Genomic DNA, 18427 nt, shown 5'->3' with positions numbered 1-18427 from the left:
AATGAGTCTCACAACATTCTACTGCAACGGGTCACTCTGGGTGATAGACAGGAACACGCACTGCGTACGCAGCTCGCTGGGTTTCCTTTGCTTAGCCTCTCCCCTTCTCTTCCATCACCTTTTCCCCTTCCTTTCTTGCCTTGAGCTGAGACCTTCATGTTTTTCACTCTCCCTTCTCTGTACACGTCACACAACTCCCAGCCCCCCTCTCTCCCCTTCTGTTTCTAACCCCACCTCCATAGCTCTGTAGCAACATTAGACAAGACCCCATCGACCCCTGGACGGAGTTCACCCCAGTCTCTGTTTAGGGATGAGAATTTTTTTCTTACATCCTCCTTCCATGGAGGCCATGGACAGTGAATACTGGGGCCAGAGGACATCTGCCCCAAGAAGTGGGGTGTATTGAGGACTTCTCTCGCTGTCTGTCTCTGGGTTTCTGGATTCCTTCCCCTTCCTATCAGATGGGAGGGGAAGGGAGAGCCTGGAGTGCGGTGACAAGGATTGGAGGCAGATTTCAGCCCAGCACCAGTTCCAGTGTCGCTGGGCCTCTGGCAGAGCGAGCGGGGGCACTGCCTCGAACGCGGATAGCTACAACGCTGCCTTGCACTCTGCTGAGCTAACGTCACTGCTCGCAAGCAGAGCTGGCATGAGGGGTGAGCAGAGTCCAGCTCAGTGCTTCCTGGCAGAGGTCCTGTCTCACAGTCCGAGCTAGGGACCAAGCAAGAGCCAGGCTGCCTGACAGCCCAGTCGGCATACACCTGGGTGCTGTGCTGCAAATCACTCCCTTCGCAATCTCGGCATTCAAGTTGCGATTCCCGGCAAAGTGGCTGCAGAGGAGGTGCATGGCCCAGCTCAAGATCCGGAGCTGCACAGCAGCTGGATGGCAAAGCACTAGGAGCAAGGGGCAGTGTTGGCTGAAGAGAGGAGATCTGGCCACTGTAGTGATTGGTGCTCTGTGACCCTCCTGTAAGAGCACATGGCTGAGTTCCGTCTGTACAAACACCCGCAGCCACCTGGAACTGGCATCCCGGGAAGCTAAGCGAATCCCTTGTTGTTCCTGCGGGATGGGGAAGCTGGTCTAATGGCCGGCAAACCCATTGCTAATTCCTGCCCGGCGTCTCCTGTTTCAAAAGGGTTAGGATAGCTCCAAAACAAGGCTGCCTGCAAATCCTGCTCTAAGCGCCACGCAGCTGAGACACATCCACTGCCCGTTACGTCGCTCTCCGCATAGCCCCAGCCCCAGCGGCGGAGGTCAGCTGCTTGGGACGAAGGTTAATTCTTCTTTGTGGTACTGCAGAGCCTAGTAGCCGGAGTCATGCACCAGGGCCCCACCGTGCGAGGTTCTGTGCACACACAATAGCAGATGGTCCCTGGCACAAGGAGCTAGACACCCCCCGGGGAGGGGGAGGGGCAGAAGAGAATGAGTTCAATGCTGCTTCGTGTGGACAGGCTAATGTCACCAACAAGGGAGTTCTGCTTCTCCCATGCCAGTAATGGCTAAAAAACCCAACCAGCCTGACTAGCACTGCAACCAGAGAGCGGCAGCAGAGCTCAGCATGCAAGAGAAGGAAATGCCCGGGGAAGCCAGTGTACAATGATTACCTCTGAGCTGGCTTTGCCTCAGCTAGTCATTCAGTGCCGGGAAGTGGCCTCTTCACCCACTGCTAACACGTCCTTCCTTGATTTGTTGTGCATCTCTAGCACCCAGTGCACCCCAGCTTCAGGTCCTTGAAAACATCTAGCAGGGGAAAATCCAAGTAGCTCTGCCCCTCTGCAATCTTGGGTCACCTTTTAACCTCAAGAAGTGGGATTTTACACAGGAATTGCTATTGCAGATCAGCCCATCAAATCTGGGATGGCATTTCCCGCTCCAGGAGAGAGACCTGCCGCTCCCAAGGAAGGCAGTGGTGCACTGGGGACACTCCAGGACTGGCCCACTGGTGAGTAGTTAACACTCGGCAGGGGAAATTAGCTTGTGTCAAAGCTGCCCAGTACTTGCTCCATACCTGGGCCTGAAGCCATCCACCTTTTGGAAACACTGCAGGATCTCGCCTCAGCAACACCGGCTCCTGCGAGCACATCACACCTGTCCTCCGCTCTATGGGAAGCCAGTGTTGAGTCACCTTCAAGGTGCTCAGTACCCTGGGCCCAGGGTGCTCAAAGCTCCAGGATAAAGAATGGTCAATATCTCCACTCCCCTGCTACAACAGAACTTCCTAGCACGTGGGTCGAACTCGTCTGCGCAGGAGAGCGCACGTTCTAGGGGGCCAATCCCAGACTCCCCCAGGAATTAAGTACCATCAGAAACCTCCCCACCTTGCACTTCAATGCAACCTGCCTTCTCGACAAACAAAGAGCAGCATGGACATCTGAAAACAAACAAAACCAAACACGCCACGGCGCACTCATCTCCCCGGGGAGAGGCTGAGAGCAAGGGCAAGCCCCATGTGACAGTCACGTCACTTAATACACGACTGGATGGCGCTCAGATACGAGGAGGTTGAAGGCAGGACAAGAACTGAGGCAGCATTTTAAAAAGACACCCAGCTACACTGTTCTAGAAGCCAGGAATGGGGGAGGCCTGTGAGATCACCCCGTCCATCTGACTGAGCTGATCTGCAGCCCTTTGCAAGGCACTTCAGAGTAGGGGGCTAAGGCTCCAGATCCATCAGCATCAATGCGTCACTTGAACGCGTGTGACTGGATGGGTCACGGTACTGAAGGAGCTTTTCCTCTCTCGGGCATCAGCTTGTCTCCAACCCAGATGGACAGCGACCAACAGCAGTTCACATCCAGCAGCTGACTCAGTCCATTTCCTAGTTGACAAAGGCCTTTGGTACAGAAACGGACCAACGCTCGCCTCCGCCTCTCAGAATGTGGACTGGGTGCAATGGCAGGGTGTGGGGGAAACTTGCCCTGTGGGCAGAGGGGCTCATTTCCAGTGTCACAACACACCACCTGCACTAGCTATTTAAAAAAAAGCTCCTGAGAGATCAGCTTTACGACTGGCAGTATCAGTAGTGGATGCTCTGCTTGAGTGGGCTTTGAAGTGACAGGCCACTAAACCAATTCTATTTAACATCTTAAGTGTAAAGTCCAAGGATGAAACTTGCATCAACAACAGCTTAGGTATAAAAAATTCACTGCACTATTAAAGGGACGCAGTTTGGTGATCTAGTGCAGGGGTGGGCAAACTTTTTGGCCCAAGGGCAACATCTGGGTATAGAAATTATATGGCAGGCCATGAATGCTCAAGAAATTGAGGTTGGGACACGGGGGGGAGGGGGGAGGGGAGGGCTCGGGGGGGGGTCAGAAATGAGGAGTTCAGGGTGCAGGAGGGGGCTCCGGGTTGAGTCAGGGGGTTGGGGTGCGGGCGGTGGGGGGGGGGGCAGGGCTCCTGCTGGGGGTACAGGCTGTGAGGTGGAGCTCCGGCTGAGGTATTTGGGGTGTAGAAGGGTGCTCAAGGCTGGGACCAAGGGGTTCGGAAGGCAGGAGGAGGATCAGGGCTGGGGCAGGATGTTGGGGCATGGGAAGGGGTCGGGGTTCAGGCTCTGGGCGGCGCTTACCTCAAGCAGCTCCTGGAAGCAGTGGCATGTCCCCCCTCTGGCTCCTATGTGGAGGCACAACCAGGCGGCTCTGCACACTGTCCATCTGCAGGCGCCTCCCCTGCAGCTCCCATTGGCCACAGTTCTTGGCCAATGGGAGCTGTGGGGGCAGCTCTTGGGACGGGGACAGCATGCGGAGTCCTCTGGCTGCCCCTAACCATAGGAGCCAGAGGGGGGACATGCCACTGCTTCCGGGAACTGCGGCATGCACGCACAGAGCGGCCCCCAACCCCGCTCCCCAGCAGGAGCTCCAGAACCAGATTAAATCAGCTGGCGGGCCGGATGTGGCCTGCGGACTGTAGTTTGCTCACCCCTGGTCTAGCGGCTTGAGATCATGCTGGAAACCCAGGGTATGTCTACACTACCCGCCGGATCGGCGGGCAGCTATCGATCCAGCGGGGGATGATTTATCGCGTCTAGCATAGACGCAATAAATTGATCTTTGAGCGCTCTCCCGTCGACTCCTGTACTCCACTGATGCGAAAGGTGATGGGGGAGCGGCAGCAGTCGACTCACCGCAGTGAAGACACCATGGTAAGTCGATCTAAGTACGTCGACTTCAGCTACGTTATTCACATAGGGTGACCTTGGAACAAGTCACTTAACCTCGCTAGGCTTCTTTTCCCCCTCCTGCCCACCTTCTGTGTCACCTTTGGTTGTAAACGCTTCAGAGCAGGGACTCTCTTACGTTTGTACAGCACCTAGCACAAAAGGGTTCTGATATCGGGCAGGGTCTTTGGGTCCCCCATCACCCCACTGCAGATCAGCACATCAAATCTGGGATGGTATTCTCTTCTCCAGGAGAGAGACCTGCCGCTCCCAAGGAAGGCAGTGGTGCACTGGGGGATGGGACACTCCAGGACTGGCCCACTGGTGAGTAGTTAACACTCGGCAGCGTAAGGTTTTTATCATTAACCTGGTGCATTTGACAGCCCATTGGCTAGTCAGTCTCCAGGCTGTGTTACACACAGGGGAGAAGACATGGCCCAGAGCTGCACACACTGACACGTACTTCACTTAAAGCAGGTGACAAGTCGCCACTGACTTCTATGGCGACTGTTGCTGCACTTACTGTTAAGCACAGGTGTAAGTGTCTACGGATTCAGGGCCTAGGACCGTAAAGGCACAAGCACAGACACAAACAAGGGGACTCTGGCAGGTACAGTACCCCATGAGATCGGACTGCAGTTTGATTGTGTGCCTTTAAACTAGTGCAAGGGCATATTAACACCTGAGTTACAGTGACACTCTGTGGTGAGCTGCTGGTATTGCAGTCTATTGTTCAGGTTTACCCAAGCGTCGAACGAAGCCTTCCATTAAGCTGTGCATGCGTAACCAAGGGGGGGCGGTATGGAGCTGACCGTTCATACGCCCAATCGGGCACCCCATGGAGAGTTTCTGTAACTTCACCCCAGCTGTGCAGAGCACAAATGTACAGCAGCTATTCCCACTCTCTCTAGGTTTCTAGAGCAGCACCCATTGCTGGGGGACCTCCTGGATGGAGCTGAGCTAACTAGACTTGCAATAGGCCAGTGATCTCCTTGGCTTCCCTACTCCCAGCCAAGCAGGCAGGGCTACGGCTGGACTTGCTCTGCCCTCTCCCCTCCTCTAGGAGGTCTCTGTGAATTGGGCCTCGAGCCCCTTTTCAGTAGTCAGGTCTCACGCCGGGTGGAGTGAAGGGGGTGAGCAGGGAAGGCTGGGACAGGTGGGGTCGCGGTTCTGCCCCTGGAGTGTGTGAAGTGCTGATTCCTTCACGCCCTCCAGAGAGCTCCTGCCTCACAAACGCCCACCCCTCCTCGAGCATGCCAGGCTCCCAGAAGGCCAAGTGTCTTGTTTTAGTGGCCCCCAAAAGGAGGAGGAGTTTGGAGTCTGTCAGAGCAAAGGAGCAGGCACTGGTTAGGGCCAGAACCTGCATGGCCAGGCCTTCCTCTGCCAGTCCACCTCTATTGGTCCTGCAGCCCCTATTGCAGCCCTGACAATATCCCTCCAGCCTCACCTGCAGCCTTGTCCCTGCACAGTCTCTCCCCACCTCAACAAAAGGGAAAGGGGGTCTCACTGACCTGTATCCCATGCACACCATTCTCAAGCAATGACCATTACTTTACCTGCTTACATTGAAGACACTGGCGCTGCTGAGGTTGGAATCGCTGGAGGCCTCCAGGCAACCTAAAGGAGGATCAAAGGGACACTAGTTAGACCCTTCGATGGGGCAGATTGAGACATCCCCCTGGCTGGAGAACAGCACAGTACCCTGTAGATCTGTGCAATGAGGACGGTCATTCAGGCCTTTGGAAGCGCTCAGCCCCAGGTCCATCACCACACTGCAGCAGGCACTTTACACAGTGTATGGGCCCATGTTAGACAGGAGCTCTCCCTTGGTCCCGGTGCCCTCTGCTGAAGGAAGGCGACCAAGAGGATATTTTCACTAGTACAAGCTTGAGCTATAGCTCTCCAAGTCCACCTAGCATTTAGGTGTTACTCACCTACCTCAGCCCAGCCTCCCTCCCCTTTCAGCCCTTACAGAAACGGAACCCAGCCAACACTATCAAGGCTTGCAAACTGGTTTCCTAACTTCAGAGGAAGAAATGCCAACCTTGCCCCAAAATTAAGTTCATGGAACTGAACTAGACGATCTGGGCATTTCCCCATCCAGAGACTGATACATCTGAGAACAGACATGCAGGGCTCTTAACACAGCACATATCACTAGGAATTGCACTGGTTTTTAAGCCATTCAATAATAGGTGATGAAGGGGAAATCCAGCTCCAAGCCAGAGCCTTCCCCACCCTGGCCAGATGTGACTCTGTACAAGGAGCTGGTGATCTAAATGCTGTTCATGCTGCTCCTGATCAGCTCAGAGTCCCTGGAGAGCAGATTCTGCAGTGCCCAAACCAGCACCCTGACGGAAGGAGAGAGCAGCACCTGCTCTCCCATGGTTACCAATGGCTGGCAGCCTGTCAACCAGCAACTGACGCAGCAAAGCTGGTTGAAAACCTCAGCTGAGGAAGAGCCGTCTGGGGCTGTGCATTTCACACTGCAGTCCCACGCCCCTCCACATAGACTGGCATACATTTCAAAAGGCTGCTCCTGCACTGGCCAGGAATCAAACGCTGGCCGCCCCCGGGGCAAGCGAGAATTCTGCACTGAGCCACCAATATCCCAGCTGCAGGAAAAGCCTGCACCAGTCGTTTAAAAGCCTGGTCTAAACACCATTTAAAATCGACCCAGCTACGGCACTCGGGGGGTGTAAAACATTTACACCCCAAGCGCTGTACGTAAGCTGACCCGACCCCGCTGTAGATGCAGTTAGGTGAGCGAAGGAATTCTTCCAGCGACTTCGAGGAGGTGGATTAGTGACACTGATGGAAAAACCCCGACCATCGATGTCGTGAGCATCTCTGGTGCTCGGGTGGCACAGCTACAGATGTGCTTCCATAGCCCCCATAGCGCAGACAGGCCCAGAGTGCCAGGGATCCCCCCGGGCCAGGAACTGCTAGTCACATACACTGAAGCTGCTACATCAGCAACTGAACAGAGAAGGGCTGGGGCCATTAAAGAGCCCTGTGCCAGAGGTTTCCCTTGGGGTAAGGTGTGATCTAGTGAGAACAGCACCATTGCAACACTAGAAGTGTGATTCACAGAGGTTATAGTATTTCATGTGACTGCTCCTCTGCCCTGGTGCTAGAAATCTGATGTAACAGGTTTCCTAATTGTTTAATCAGTCCCCTGGAAAGGACGGAGGGTTAGGTTGGTGCAGGGCAATTATTTTAATTAAGAAAAAAACACCCTGCTCTTGCATTGGCCGGGAATCAAACCCGGGCCTCCCGCGTGGCAGGCGAGAATTCTACCACTGAACCACCAATGCTGCAGCTGGTTAAAACTCCTTCTCCAGCTGTTTTGTTCACACTGCACAGATGGTGACAGTTAGGAAGTATCTGGTTACAGTCCTGCTCTGGGACCATGTAATTCTGGCCTTAGACGTCTTAACCCTTTCACCATAGATCGTGGAAGCAAGAGCACCCCCAGGCTCGTCATTTCACTGTCTTGCTCTTCATTTTAGGGCCTTGATTTCACTCCCCGACAGGCCATTTGCAAAAGTGCTCAGCTCAGCCAAGGACACGTTTGGCTGAACTAACAGTAGAGCGAAGGTCTCCGCAAGCCGGGATCTCTGCACTCCCCTGGGGAAGCGAGGGGAAAGGATCGTAGCCTGCAATCAACTGACAGCAAGTCTGACTGGGCAACGAGTAACACCTGAGAACATGCGGGAGCCACATGACAGACAGACACACACACACGATGGTGACACAAGCTCCGTGTGCCAATAGCAGAGGTTCTTGGGGGATAGGAAAGCACCCTGTGTGCGGAACTGTTGCTGCAGAAATTAAAACTGCCTCCATTGGTCTGTCTGAATGGATGCCCTGGACGCCAAGGAGTGCTCAGGCGCCCTGAGAGTTATTTACTCATATGGGCTAGGACAGGAGAGGAGCTGGGCATTGAGACTCATACCCAGCTCCACCAGTGGGGAGTGTGGCACTGCCAACTAGGCACAGGCTGGCATGGAGCCATAGGTGTGAGCAGGAGGCTCCTGGGTTCTGGGAAGTTGGCAGGGCTGCGGCCAGAGGAGACAGTGCTGGGAGATGTCTTCCCTGGCTGCAGCCCTGCAACCTCTCAGGACATGCCAAGCCTGGGCCCCCAGTGCCAGGTGCAGCCTCCGTGACACGCACACATTTTAACTGTGAAAGAGCCACAGGCGGCTCGCGAGCCACTGTTTGGCCACCACTGGCATATACCAACTGCACTACCAACACCTAAATCCCAGACAAGAGCAATTACACTCCCATGTCTTTCATGGATTTTGCTATCTTGACTACTAGGAGAATGATGTTGCCAGCTGTGGGTGTGCTGCCTGAAAGCCCTGTATGCACTAGAAAATTTAATTTGTTTCTGATAGCAGCCAGCTGCATCAGTTTGTCCTGACCCAATGGCAAAGAGGTAACGTGAACCAGGTGAACCTATTTTCAACACCTCTGCAGAACATGTGATTGAGTGTCAGTGCATGATGGTCTTGATTGCACACAAGAGCATTAACTGTTTTGGCAACAGGCACATCATAGGGGACCTGTTGCTGACAGCCATTGTCAGCAATACATTAGGTCATTTTCTCAATGTAGATGCTACCTTAAAAGCAAGTAGTATTCAAACTGGTGGTGGTGAGGAGCCCTAGTCATGGACCCCACTATGCGATGCATTGCACAAACACAGCAAAAAGATGAGGAGGAGTCCTTGTGGCACCTTAGAGACTAACATTTATTTGGGCATAAGCTTTCGTGGGCTACAGCCCACTTCATCAGATGCATAGACTGGAACATACAGTGAGGAGATATATATGCATACAGAGAACATGGAAAGGTGGGAGTTGTCCAACCAACTTCAAGAGGCTAATTAGTTAAGATGAGCTATTATCAGCAGGAGAAAAAAAAACCTTCTGTAGTGATAATCAAGATGGCCTATTTCAGACAGTTTGACAAGAGGTGTGAGGATACTTAACATGTGGAAATAGATTCAATGGGTGTAATGGCTCAGCCATTCCCAGTCTCTATTCAAGCCCAAATTGATGGTATCTAGTTTGCATATTAATTCAAGTTCAGCAGTTTCTCATTGGAGTCTGTTTTTGAAGCTTGTCTGTTGGTCACTGCGCCAGACCACTAGGTGAGGAGGAGTTAACTGCTAAACACACTTCTGTGTCAACTGTTGGCTATAAGCAGGATAGCCCATATAAATAACTTATTGGGTGACGATCAAGCCAAATTAAAAGATCCTAAGGACCTACCATGTAGTGACTTGACAGAGAACTTGTGAAATACTGTCAAGTATCAGAGGGGTAGCCGTGTTAGTCTGGATCTGTAAAAGGAGCAAAGAATCCTGTGGCACTTTATAGACTAGCAGATTGTGAAATACTGTTGCTCTTCTTATTAGCATTGTGAACACTTACATGTCCTCTTACATGCTGTCCCAAAGATTCACTGGGTCCTAGGATTAAGATAGATCTGGGAAATTCACTACACAACACCAGGTGTGATGCCATTGCCTGTGGTCACTGACAACACAGTGTACTAAGGACTGTTGTCTCTCTTAGGTTGCCCCACCAGCAATGTCAGTGGAGATTGGAGGGCACAGTGTGCGGGGATGCTTTTGTCCATCCTGGCGCCGTGGCTGAAAAACATGCAACGCTACTTTGGGATATGATGAGTGACTGAAGGGAAGCTGGGTTTTTGCCAGATTGACATTTTGCACAAAGTCAAACCACTTTTTACTCAGGACTTGGTGCCAACAGCACATATAGAATGTCACTAGCTGCTCCAAGTCTGCCTGTAGCAGGGTACGGGTTTTTGACCAGCCTAGCAAACCTAGCAGGTTTAATAGATCCGGAAATTTGGTAAATGTATGGTCTTCAAAAATGACTAATAGGTACCATCAAGTTGATTGTAATTGGTTTCAACAATTATTTAGAAGTAGTTTTAATGTATTTCACCTGTGCTGTGATTTCTCCAGGTAGTTTATGGTTTTACAGTCATATTTTGTATTTTGAATGTTTCTTTCCTCTGTTTTTAAACACAAACAGGAGAAACGGACTATGCAGCAGAAACAGTGACAGACTATGATACTGCTGTCAAGTGTGCAAAGACAACAAAATGAAAGAGGGGAGGGAGGGTTATTTTCTAACCTTTCCTCACTTATCCTAGTTGTCACCAGACATGCCAAACTCGTGGGGAAAAAAAATGCAGAAATGGGCTTTTTTTTGGCTTAATTGGCTTGTGAGTTGCTTGTTGGCTAGTTTTTGGCTTGTAGCTTGTTGCTTGTTTTTTTTGATTGGCTCCCAGCAAGCAGGGGCAGAGGACAGTGTCAGGGGTGCACAGCGGGCCCATCGCAGTCCCAGAGTGCATGCTGGGCGGATCTAGTCACAGAGTGTTGGGTTCTTAGGGATTGGCTTGTTTTGGCCTTGTTTTCTTATCTTCAAAGATGCTTTATTTTCCATGGCTGCCCTGTAAGAGAAACTCACAAACCGTACAGGGGAGCCATGAAACTGACTAGCCTACAAGCGCTCTGGGGAAGAGACTGTCTTTTTGTTCTCTGTTTGTACAGCACCTAGCACAATGCAGTCCTGGCCTCTGACGGGGCTCCTGCGCATTGTCAACCACAAATACACATGGTGCTGGCAAGTGCATAAAGGAAACTGGAGAAAAGTCTGTCGATTACAGTGGCCTTGGGTTTTACGCTATAGTAGAAGGCAAAATAATTCGGACAGAAATGTGATTTTTCAGGTGACAGAGTCCCTTTCAATACCCCGGTAGCTGGCAAGTGACAAGGTTTAGGGACACACGCGCACACTACTTGGGTTGTGCTGGCACTTGAGTGAGGTAATTACAATTCTCATCAATCCTAAATAACAACGCTTACAGGGGCCTATGCAGAAGGCAAGAGCCGTGTCCCTAGACTCCATGTTAATTATGTACTGACGTAACTCACAACCAGGAAGGAAAAATCATTTCACTGCCACGATGTAAATGCTCAAACAACAGCTTCCACGGACAACCACTGCATTGCAGCATTTGACTTCAGACTGAGCAAGGGCTATGTTGAGGATACATTGCTCATTGTAAAGGGCCATGCCAAGTTACAACGCTCAATGCTGTCTGGGATTTAATTTTATGGAAGCAGTCAGGCCTGGGCTACACAAACTCAATTGTAAGACATAGCAGCATCGCTGAGGAGTGTGAAAAATCCACACTGCTGAGTGCTGTAGCTATGCCGACCTAACCCCCAGTGTTGAGGCAGTGTTCCTACACCAGATGGAAAACCTCTTCTGCCAGCACAGGCTGTGTCTACACTATGATTATGCCGACATAGCTATGGTGCTGTAGCTGTACAGGTACAGTCCCTGCGGTGTAGACGCAGCCTCAAGCTCCAGTCAGGATGAGCAGATCCTCTGTACCGCGCACTGTACGAACAAGAGAGATCAGTATGTCTCTCTCGACTGAGGCCGCAGCTGTGAAATAGGATTTGAAGTGCCAAGGAACCCAACCTTTTATACCGCATTTAGCCGACTGGACTGCAGCAAAAGAATGGAAGCCAGTGAGGAAAGTGTCGACTTAGTTGATTCTGATTATTCCTTGACTTTAGCAAAGCTTTTGATACGGTCTCCCACAGTATTCTTGCCAGCAAGTTAAAGAAGTATGGGCTGGATGAATGGACTATAAGGTGGATAGAAAGCTGGCTAGATCGTCAGGCTCAACAGGTAGTGATCAATGACTCCATGTCTAGTTGACAGCCGGTTTCAAGCAGAGTGCCCCAAGGGTCGGTGCTGGGGCCGGTTTTGTTCAATATCTTCATTAATGATCTGGTGGATGGTGTGGACTGCACCCTCAGCAAGTTTGCAGATGACTCTAAACTGGGAGGAGTGGTAAATACTGGCTGGAGGGTAGGGATAGGATACAGAGGGACCTAGACAAATTAGAGGATTGGGCCAAAAGAAACCTGATGAGGTTCAAAAGGGGAGGGATAGCCCAATGGCTTGAGCATTGGCCTGCTAAACCCAGGGTTGTGAGGGGGCCATTTTGGGGCAAAAAATCTGTCTGGGGATTGGTCCTGCTTTGAGCAGGGGATTGGACTAGATACCTCCTGAGGTCCCTTCCAACCCTGATATTCTATGAGTAAGGACAAGTGCAGAGTCCTGCACTTAGGACAGAAGAATCCCATGCACTGCTACAGACTAGGGACCAAGTGGCTAGGCAGCAGTTCTGCAGAAAAGGACCTAGGGGTTACAGTGGACAAGAAGCTGGATATGAGTCAACAGTGTGCCCTTGTTGCCAAGAAGGCTAACGGCATTTTAGGCTGTATAAGTAGGGGCACTGCCAGCAGATCGAGGGACGTGATCATTCCACTCTATTCAGCATTGGTGAGGCCTCATCTGGAGTACTGTGTCCACTTTTGGGCCCCACACTACAAGAAAATTGGAAGGAGTCCAGTGGAGGGCAACAAAAATGATTAGGGGGCTGGAGCACATGACTTCTGAGGAGAGGCTGAGGGAACTGGGATTATTTAGTCTGCAGAAGAGAAGAATGAGGGGGGGATTTGATAGCTGCTTTCAACTACCTGAAAGGGGGTTCCAAAGAGGATGGATCTAGACTGTTCTTAGTGGTGGCAGATGACAGAACAAGGAGTAATGGTCTCAAGTTGCAGTGGCGGAGGTTTGGGTCGAATATTAGGGAAAAAAAACTCACTAGGAGCGTGGTGAAGCACTGGAATGGGTTTCCTAAGGAGGTGGTGGAATCTCCTTCCTTAGAGGTTTTTAAGGTCAGACTTGACAAAGCCCTGGCTGGGATGATTTAGTTGGGGATTGGTCCTGCTTTGAGCAGGGGATTGGACTAGATACCTCCTGAGATCTCTTCCAACCCTGATATTCTATGATGGACCGATCTAATAAATGGGTCCCATGTTGCACCTCACAAGTGCTCTGCCCATCTGCTCTCCAAGGCCTTGACCGGAATATGTCTGAACAGGCAGCCCTGGGACCAGAATGCTGCTATTTGGGTGCCGTCCTGACAAAGCCCAGACGAACAGGGACTCACCGCTGGAAGTCACCTCCTGCTGGGAGAGGGACTCGTCCTTGGGCTCCATCTGGAGGCTCAGGGATTGCCTGCCCTCATCTGTTTCGTCATCTTCTGGGATGACCAGCTTCATCAGGCTCTGGTTACACACATTCGCCACCTCCTTGATGCCTGAGCAGAGAGGATGTAAGGAACTCTCCAATCCAAGAGGCTTTACGCAGCCCCTTAGACAAGCCACACAGCAGGGACCCAGACGAACACATCAGAACCACTCCTCCTCCCCTACCGCACATAGTTCCTACCCCCGTCCAGTCACTGCAGCATCCCTGTAAGCCGTACATCCTGACAGCTGGCCCCACCCCTTTCTGGGGAAAGGGGGAGGGAACTATATATTTGTGGCAGGAGGGTTGGCTAATTCCTTGTGTCCCACCTCGGCAACCCCGAACCCAGTAGCTCTCCTCTTCTCCCCCATCACACCAGAGTGCACAGCTGGAAGTGTCTGCTCAGGTGACCAGATATGTCCTGTGAAGGGATCAGATGTCAGCGCTCACACTCCAGAGATGGGGCAGCTCATCCCACGTGGAGGCAGTGCTTCAAGGGGACTCAAGTATCACTCTAGGAAGGGGCCATTCCTGAGTTCACACGCTCATGCCCCAGAGAAGCTGATTTTCCCAGGCTAACCACTGACTGACACCAAGGGCCAGCAGTGGCCCCATTACACATGCAGCATGTGATTTCCCTCCTCCCCAACAGAGATCTTACCTAGTTGGATTCCCCTCCTCCACAGGCCTGGTCATGTCATTTAAAACCACCAAAGGGCCTAAGGAGGGGTAAGATTATAACAATTTTTGTTTCTTTCCCGCCTTCCACCAAACCCTCTTTGGCCAGGAGAGCTGGAATTAGCTCCCTGAGGAGTTTTGCCAAGCCCCCAGAGTACCCGTACATAGCTACGTATGCTTGGTGACGACTGTATGACCGAGAGGAAGCAGAGACCCTGGGGCTCGGCAGCAGTGCCTGCTTCCCCTGATCTGGGTAACAAGGATACTCTTCTTCCGGTCATCGTAGGATAGGCACGGCAGAACGGCGGTCAGGATCCCTGAGGAGTAGGGCAGCATCACCCGGCCAGCCAGTTGGATGAATTCCCTCATCCAGCACATGGCTGTCAGCTGAATCAGATCATCTGGAAGACAGAGACCAAGGAGAGCTGAGGAAGAGGCAGGTGGCACCCAGATGGATCAAACTCAACAAATTACGCAACACGCACAATGGGATAACAATTGACTTTTGGTTTCGGTTTCATCAGCAGGGGTCATAGTGAGGGGTGCTCTCCCGAAGATCCATCCCCCAAACGCCCAGAGTAGCTGGATGTTAAAAATGCTTAGTGAAAATGCTAAATGCAGACATGTGCTGGTAATCATTAGGCTTCAGTGTTAACCCCCATTGACATTCATGAGAACAGCACATGCCTTGATGTTAAGCATTTATAACACTCCTCACCACAGTAATTGTACAGCTAAGTCACCACCACAGCACATCAGCCCATGTATGTGCTACATGCCTCCCTCCTTCCCCTGAGGCCACGTGGGGATTTATTGCTTAACTCTCCATGTTCTGCCGCAGAGTAGCAGCTGGAGAGGCCTGTCTGCAAACACAGGCAGACAGCATTGCACTGGCTCCCACTCAGGGGCCTCTTTCAGAACCACAAGGGCTGAGAAGGTTGCTTTAAAGAAAATTCTGAAAAAACTAATGGAGCCAGCAGAAGGGTGAGTGCTGGCCGCCCACCCAGATGGCCCCCTTCCTCCCCCTTGGCCTCCAGCCTCCTCCACACTGATCCAGCCACCCACTCACCAGCAATGTGACCACCAGGATTGTGCAAACCCCTGCTTGAGACCTGAGTAAACTGCACCTGTGCAGATCACAGCTTAGAGCAGTTTACCCTGTCTCCACCCAAGGCTTGCAGCATTAGTGCAGCTAAGGCAGGGGGAGCTGCCGCCGATGGCTGAAGTTGGGTAAATCCCCAGCAAAGAGGCCACGCACATAGCAGGATGCATGGAATCAAACAGAACCCTTTTAAACTGTTCCATCAATAATCTAATGAAACCAGATTCAGTTGCTCAAGCCTGGGTGCCACAAAGTTACACCGGTTTTCCTAGAGGTGTTATTTTATAATCAATACCAATTTAGACAGAGATGAAACTTGGCATTCTAAAACTGAGGCAGATCTAATTTACAGGCTTAGCTGGCATATGCAAATTCAGAGATTTTAAACAGATACAATTGCTTTCAATTCAAAATATGTGTGCGCCCACGGTTTGCACCATGTAATTAGATTGGTTGTAAAGAGATGCCACCTTTGTGCAGACAAGCCCTTCCTCAGAGTACCAAAGCTGTCTGTCTGCGTCCATGTCTCGTACCTGCAGGGTCCACTGGATGGCACTTTGCCGGAGAAAAGTGTGCAGTATATTTCAGGGTTTATTTTTATTTCTATGTAGACATCCAAAAAATCAGGGTTTTCAGGGCTCTCTCTGTACGTACAAGTAGCACTGTTTCCAACAGCACTCCTCTAAACCGCACTAGGGAACCTTTAGTGAGCACCAGCAGGGTCTACATGTACCAATTAACGCACAACACCTTAGTACGCTTTAGAAATCACAGCCCGTAGTCCACATCACTGCCCTGTGTAGACAAGCCCTTGCATACAAGCCACGAAGCAGGGACATCACCTATCTGAACAATCTGCATTGGGAAAGGGATGAAGCCAACACAAATTGAGTAACCGTTTTTGGTGGGTTTTGTATGGGGTGTTTTATCTGTGTTTATCAGGTAAAACCTAAAACGAGAAATCCTAAACATATTAATTATCTACGCCACAGAAACCCTGAGGCACTTGGCCCTTGGGACACCTAGGTCCTTCTGCAGAAAAGGACCTAGGGGTTACGGTGGACGAAAAGCTGAATATGAGTCAACAGTGTGCCCTTGTTGCCAAGAAGGCTAATGGCATTTTGGGTTGTATAAGTAGGGGCATTTCCAGCAGATCGAGGGATGTGATCATTCCCCTCTATTCAGCACTGGTGAGGTCTCATTTGGAGTACTGTGTCCAGTTTTGGGCCCCACACTACAAGAAGGATGTGGATACATTGGAGAGAGTCCAGCGGAGGGCAACAAAAATGATTAGGGGGCTGGAGCACATGACTTATGAGGCGAGGCTGAGGGAACTGGGATTGTTTAGCGTGCAGAAGAGAAGAATGAGGGGGGATTTGATAGCTGCCTTCAACTACCTGAAAGGGGGTTCCAAAGAGGCTGGATCTAGACTGTTCTGAGTGGTAGAAGATGACAGAACAAGGAGCAATGGTCTCAAGTTGCAGAGGGGAAGGTTTAGGTTGGACATTAGGAAAAACTTTTTCACTAGTAGGGTGGTGAAGAACTGGAATGGGTTACCTAGGGAGGTGGTGGAATCTCCTTCCTTAGAGGTTTTTAAGGTCAGACTTGACAAAGCCCTGGCTGGGATGATTTAGTTGGGTTTGGTCCTGCTTTGAGCAGGGGGTTGGACTAGATACCTCCTGAGGTCCCTTCCAACCCTGAGATTCTATGATTCTATGAAATCCAGTGGTGTGCCATGGCACTTTTAGCAAGGCATGCAATTCTTCAATGGCGTGTGAGGTCACGCTGCGTGGAGGACACCATTTTGTTTTACAAAGTGATAACTCCATGCATGTTTGGGGTCTGACAGAAGTGTCCCATGGCCACAGTCATATTCAGGGCTTTCGTGTTCTTGTGGCACTGAATTCTGGAGCATGCAATGCAGGCGGTGCACACACAGACGACACGCTACTGCCTAAATCTCTAAATAAGTGTCCTTGGTGCTCAGTGCCTGCAGATCCCATTAAGGGCTGTCTAGATTGGGGCACTTTGGGCAGTGCAGGTTGGAGGGCCATGTTCCCAGTGTAATGGATCAGCGATGCAATGCAAGCAGTACTTCACGGGGTGACAGCATTAAAGGCCATGGGGCACAGCAGCATGCCCAGAGACCCAGACTTGCTGGCCATGCTTGCAATGCTTCTAGCCCTCTGGCCACTGCCTGAGCCCGCCTTCCAGCAGGGTTTCACATGGGCAGCTCCAAGGTCTTTTCATCTAATTAAGTCAGGAGGAACCTGTTTGAGCCAAGGCATCTTGCCAAGCACAGGACTCTGCTGAGTGCGCGAAAAAGCATTTCCCAGCATGGGACAAACCAGGGCCTGGATTTGCCGCAAGGTCTCCGGTCACTCTAATGTCACTGATCCAAGCCGTCCTGCTGAGCAGTGACATCATTACTGAGGGATCCCGGTGTCGTGGCAAAGCCTCTGCTACTGTCACTATACAACACTTGACACTCAGGCAGAAGGGGCTATAGAAACACAGCACCCTGCTCCATTTTACTGGCGGAGGAACTTACAGCTGGTAGGCTACAGTGGTGAATCAACCTGAAAAGTGACCTGCCAAGGCACTCCCTGACGGCTTCACACTGCCCCTGAAGGCACTGGTTCCATGGGAGGGGAGTAGGGGCAGTGGTGAGCACTTGTGAATCCCACCCCCTAACATTTCTAATTCCAGACCGTGCTGGTAGGTGAACGGACACTAACTGCGTATGGAGCCTGGCTTACTGAACTCTAACACTCGGAGTCCACGCTTCGGCCAGGAGTGCAGTTCTCCGCCAGCTCTAATCAAAGAGCTTTCCAAGTATATTGCATGGTGGGAAGTTCCCCAGGACAGGATTTTCAGAGCCCCACGCAAAGCAGCTCATCCTCCCTTTGAAAAAACAACCCGTCCATGGCCTGCCGCTGGTTCAGCCGTGAGCGAACCGTGATCCAAAACAAGTGCTGTGTTGGTGCTGGGACTGTAGCCTGTTTTCCCTGCGGGGTGGGGAGCTGCCGAGGAGAACTGTGCCATCTACACCATTAACAGACTTCAGTCCTGAATCAAAGGCTGTGGTCAGAGTCACAGGGACTGTGGCTGCCATCCAGCATGCTGGGCTTTGCACTCACCAGAAGCCTGACAGTGAATCACTAGAATATTGGCCATTTCTGCAAACTTGACGCTGGAAGGATTCTTCTTGATCTCTTTAAGGAACTCCCCGAGGGCCACCTCACACCTGCAGGGCAGAAGGAAAGCCAGTTAAGAGATTCATTCTTAGCCTACAGAGCACAGGGAGACACACCAACCTTCCTGGGTACATA

General features: G+C 51.4%; 1 protein-coding gene and 1 non-coding gene across 2 annotated transcripts in view; both read right to left on the bottom strand.

Annotated features, from left to right (window-relative positions):
• Positions 1 to 18427, bottom strand: part of VAC14 (VAC14 component of PIKFYVE complex) — a 203216-nt gene that overhangs the window by 161385 nt on the left and 23404 nt on the right. Inside the window, exons 7-10 of the mRNA XM_044986779.1 lie at positions 18236 to 18342; positions 14260 to 14394; positions 13236 to 13385; positions 5711 to 5771 (exon numbers count right to left, since the gene is read on the bottom strand). Coding sequence (XP_044842714.1) covers positions 5711 to 5771; positions 13236 to 13385; positions 14260 to 14394; positions 18236 to 18342 — 453 coding nt within the window. The remainder of the gene's footprint in view (positions 1 to 5710; positions 5772 to 13235; positions 13386 to 14259; positions 14395 to 18235; positions 18343 to 18427) is intronic.
• Positions 7401 to 7471, bottom strand: TRNAG-GCC. The gene has a single exon. It is a non-coding gene; the product is annotated as a tRNA-Gly (tRNA).

The sequence above is a fragment of the Mauremys mutica genome, chromosome 14, assembly GCF_020497125.1.
Source record: "Mauremys mutica isolate MM-2020 ecotype Southern chromosome 14, ASM2049712v1, whole genome shotgun sequence".
NCBI lineage: Eukaryota > Metazoa > Chordata > Testudines > Geoemydidae > Mauremys > Mauremys mutica.
The sequence above is the reverse complement of the archived record's forward strand: the minus strand, read 5'-3'. Positions and strand labels throughout refer to the sequence as shown.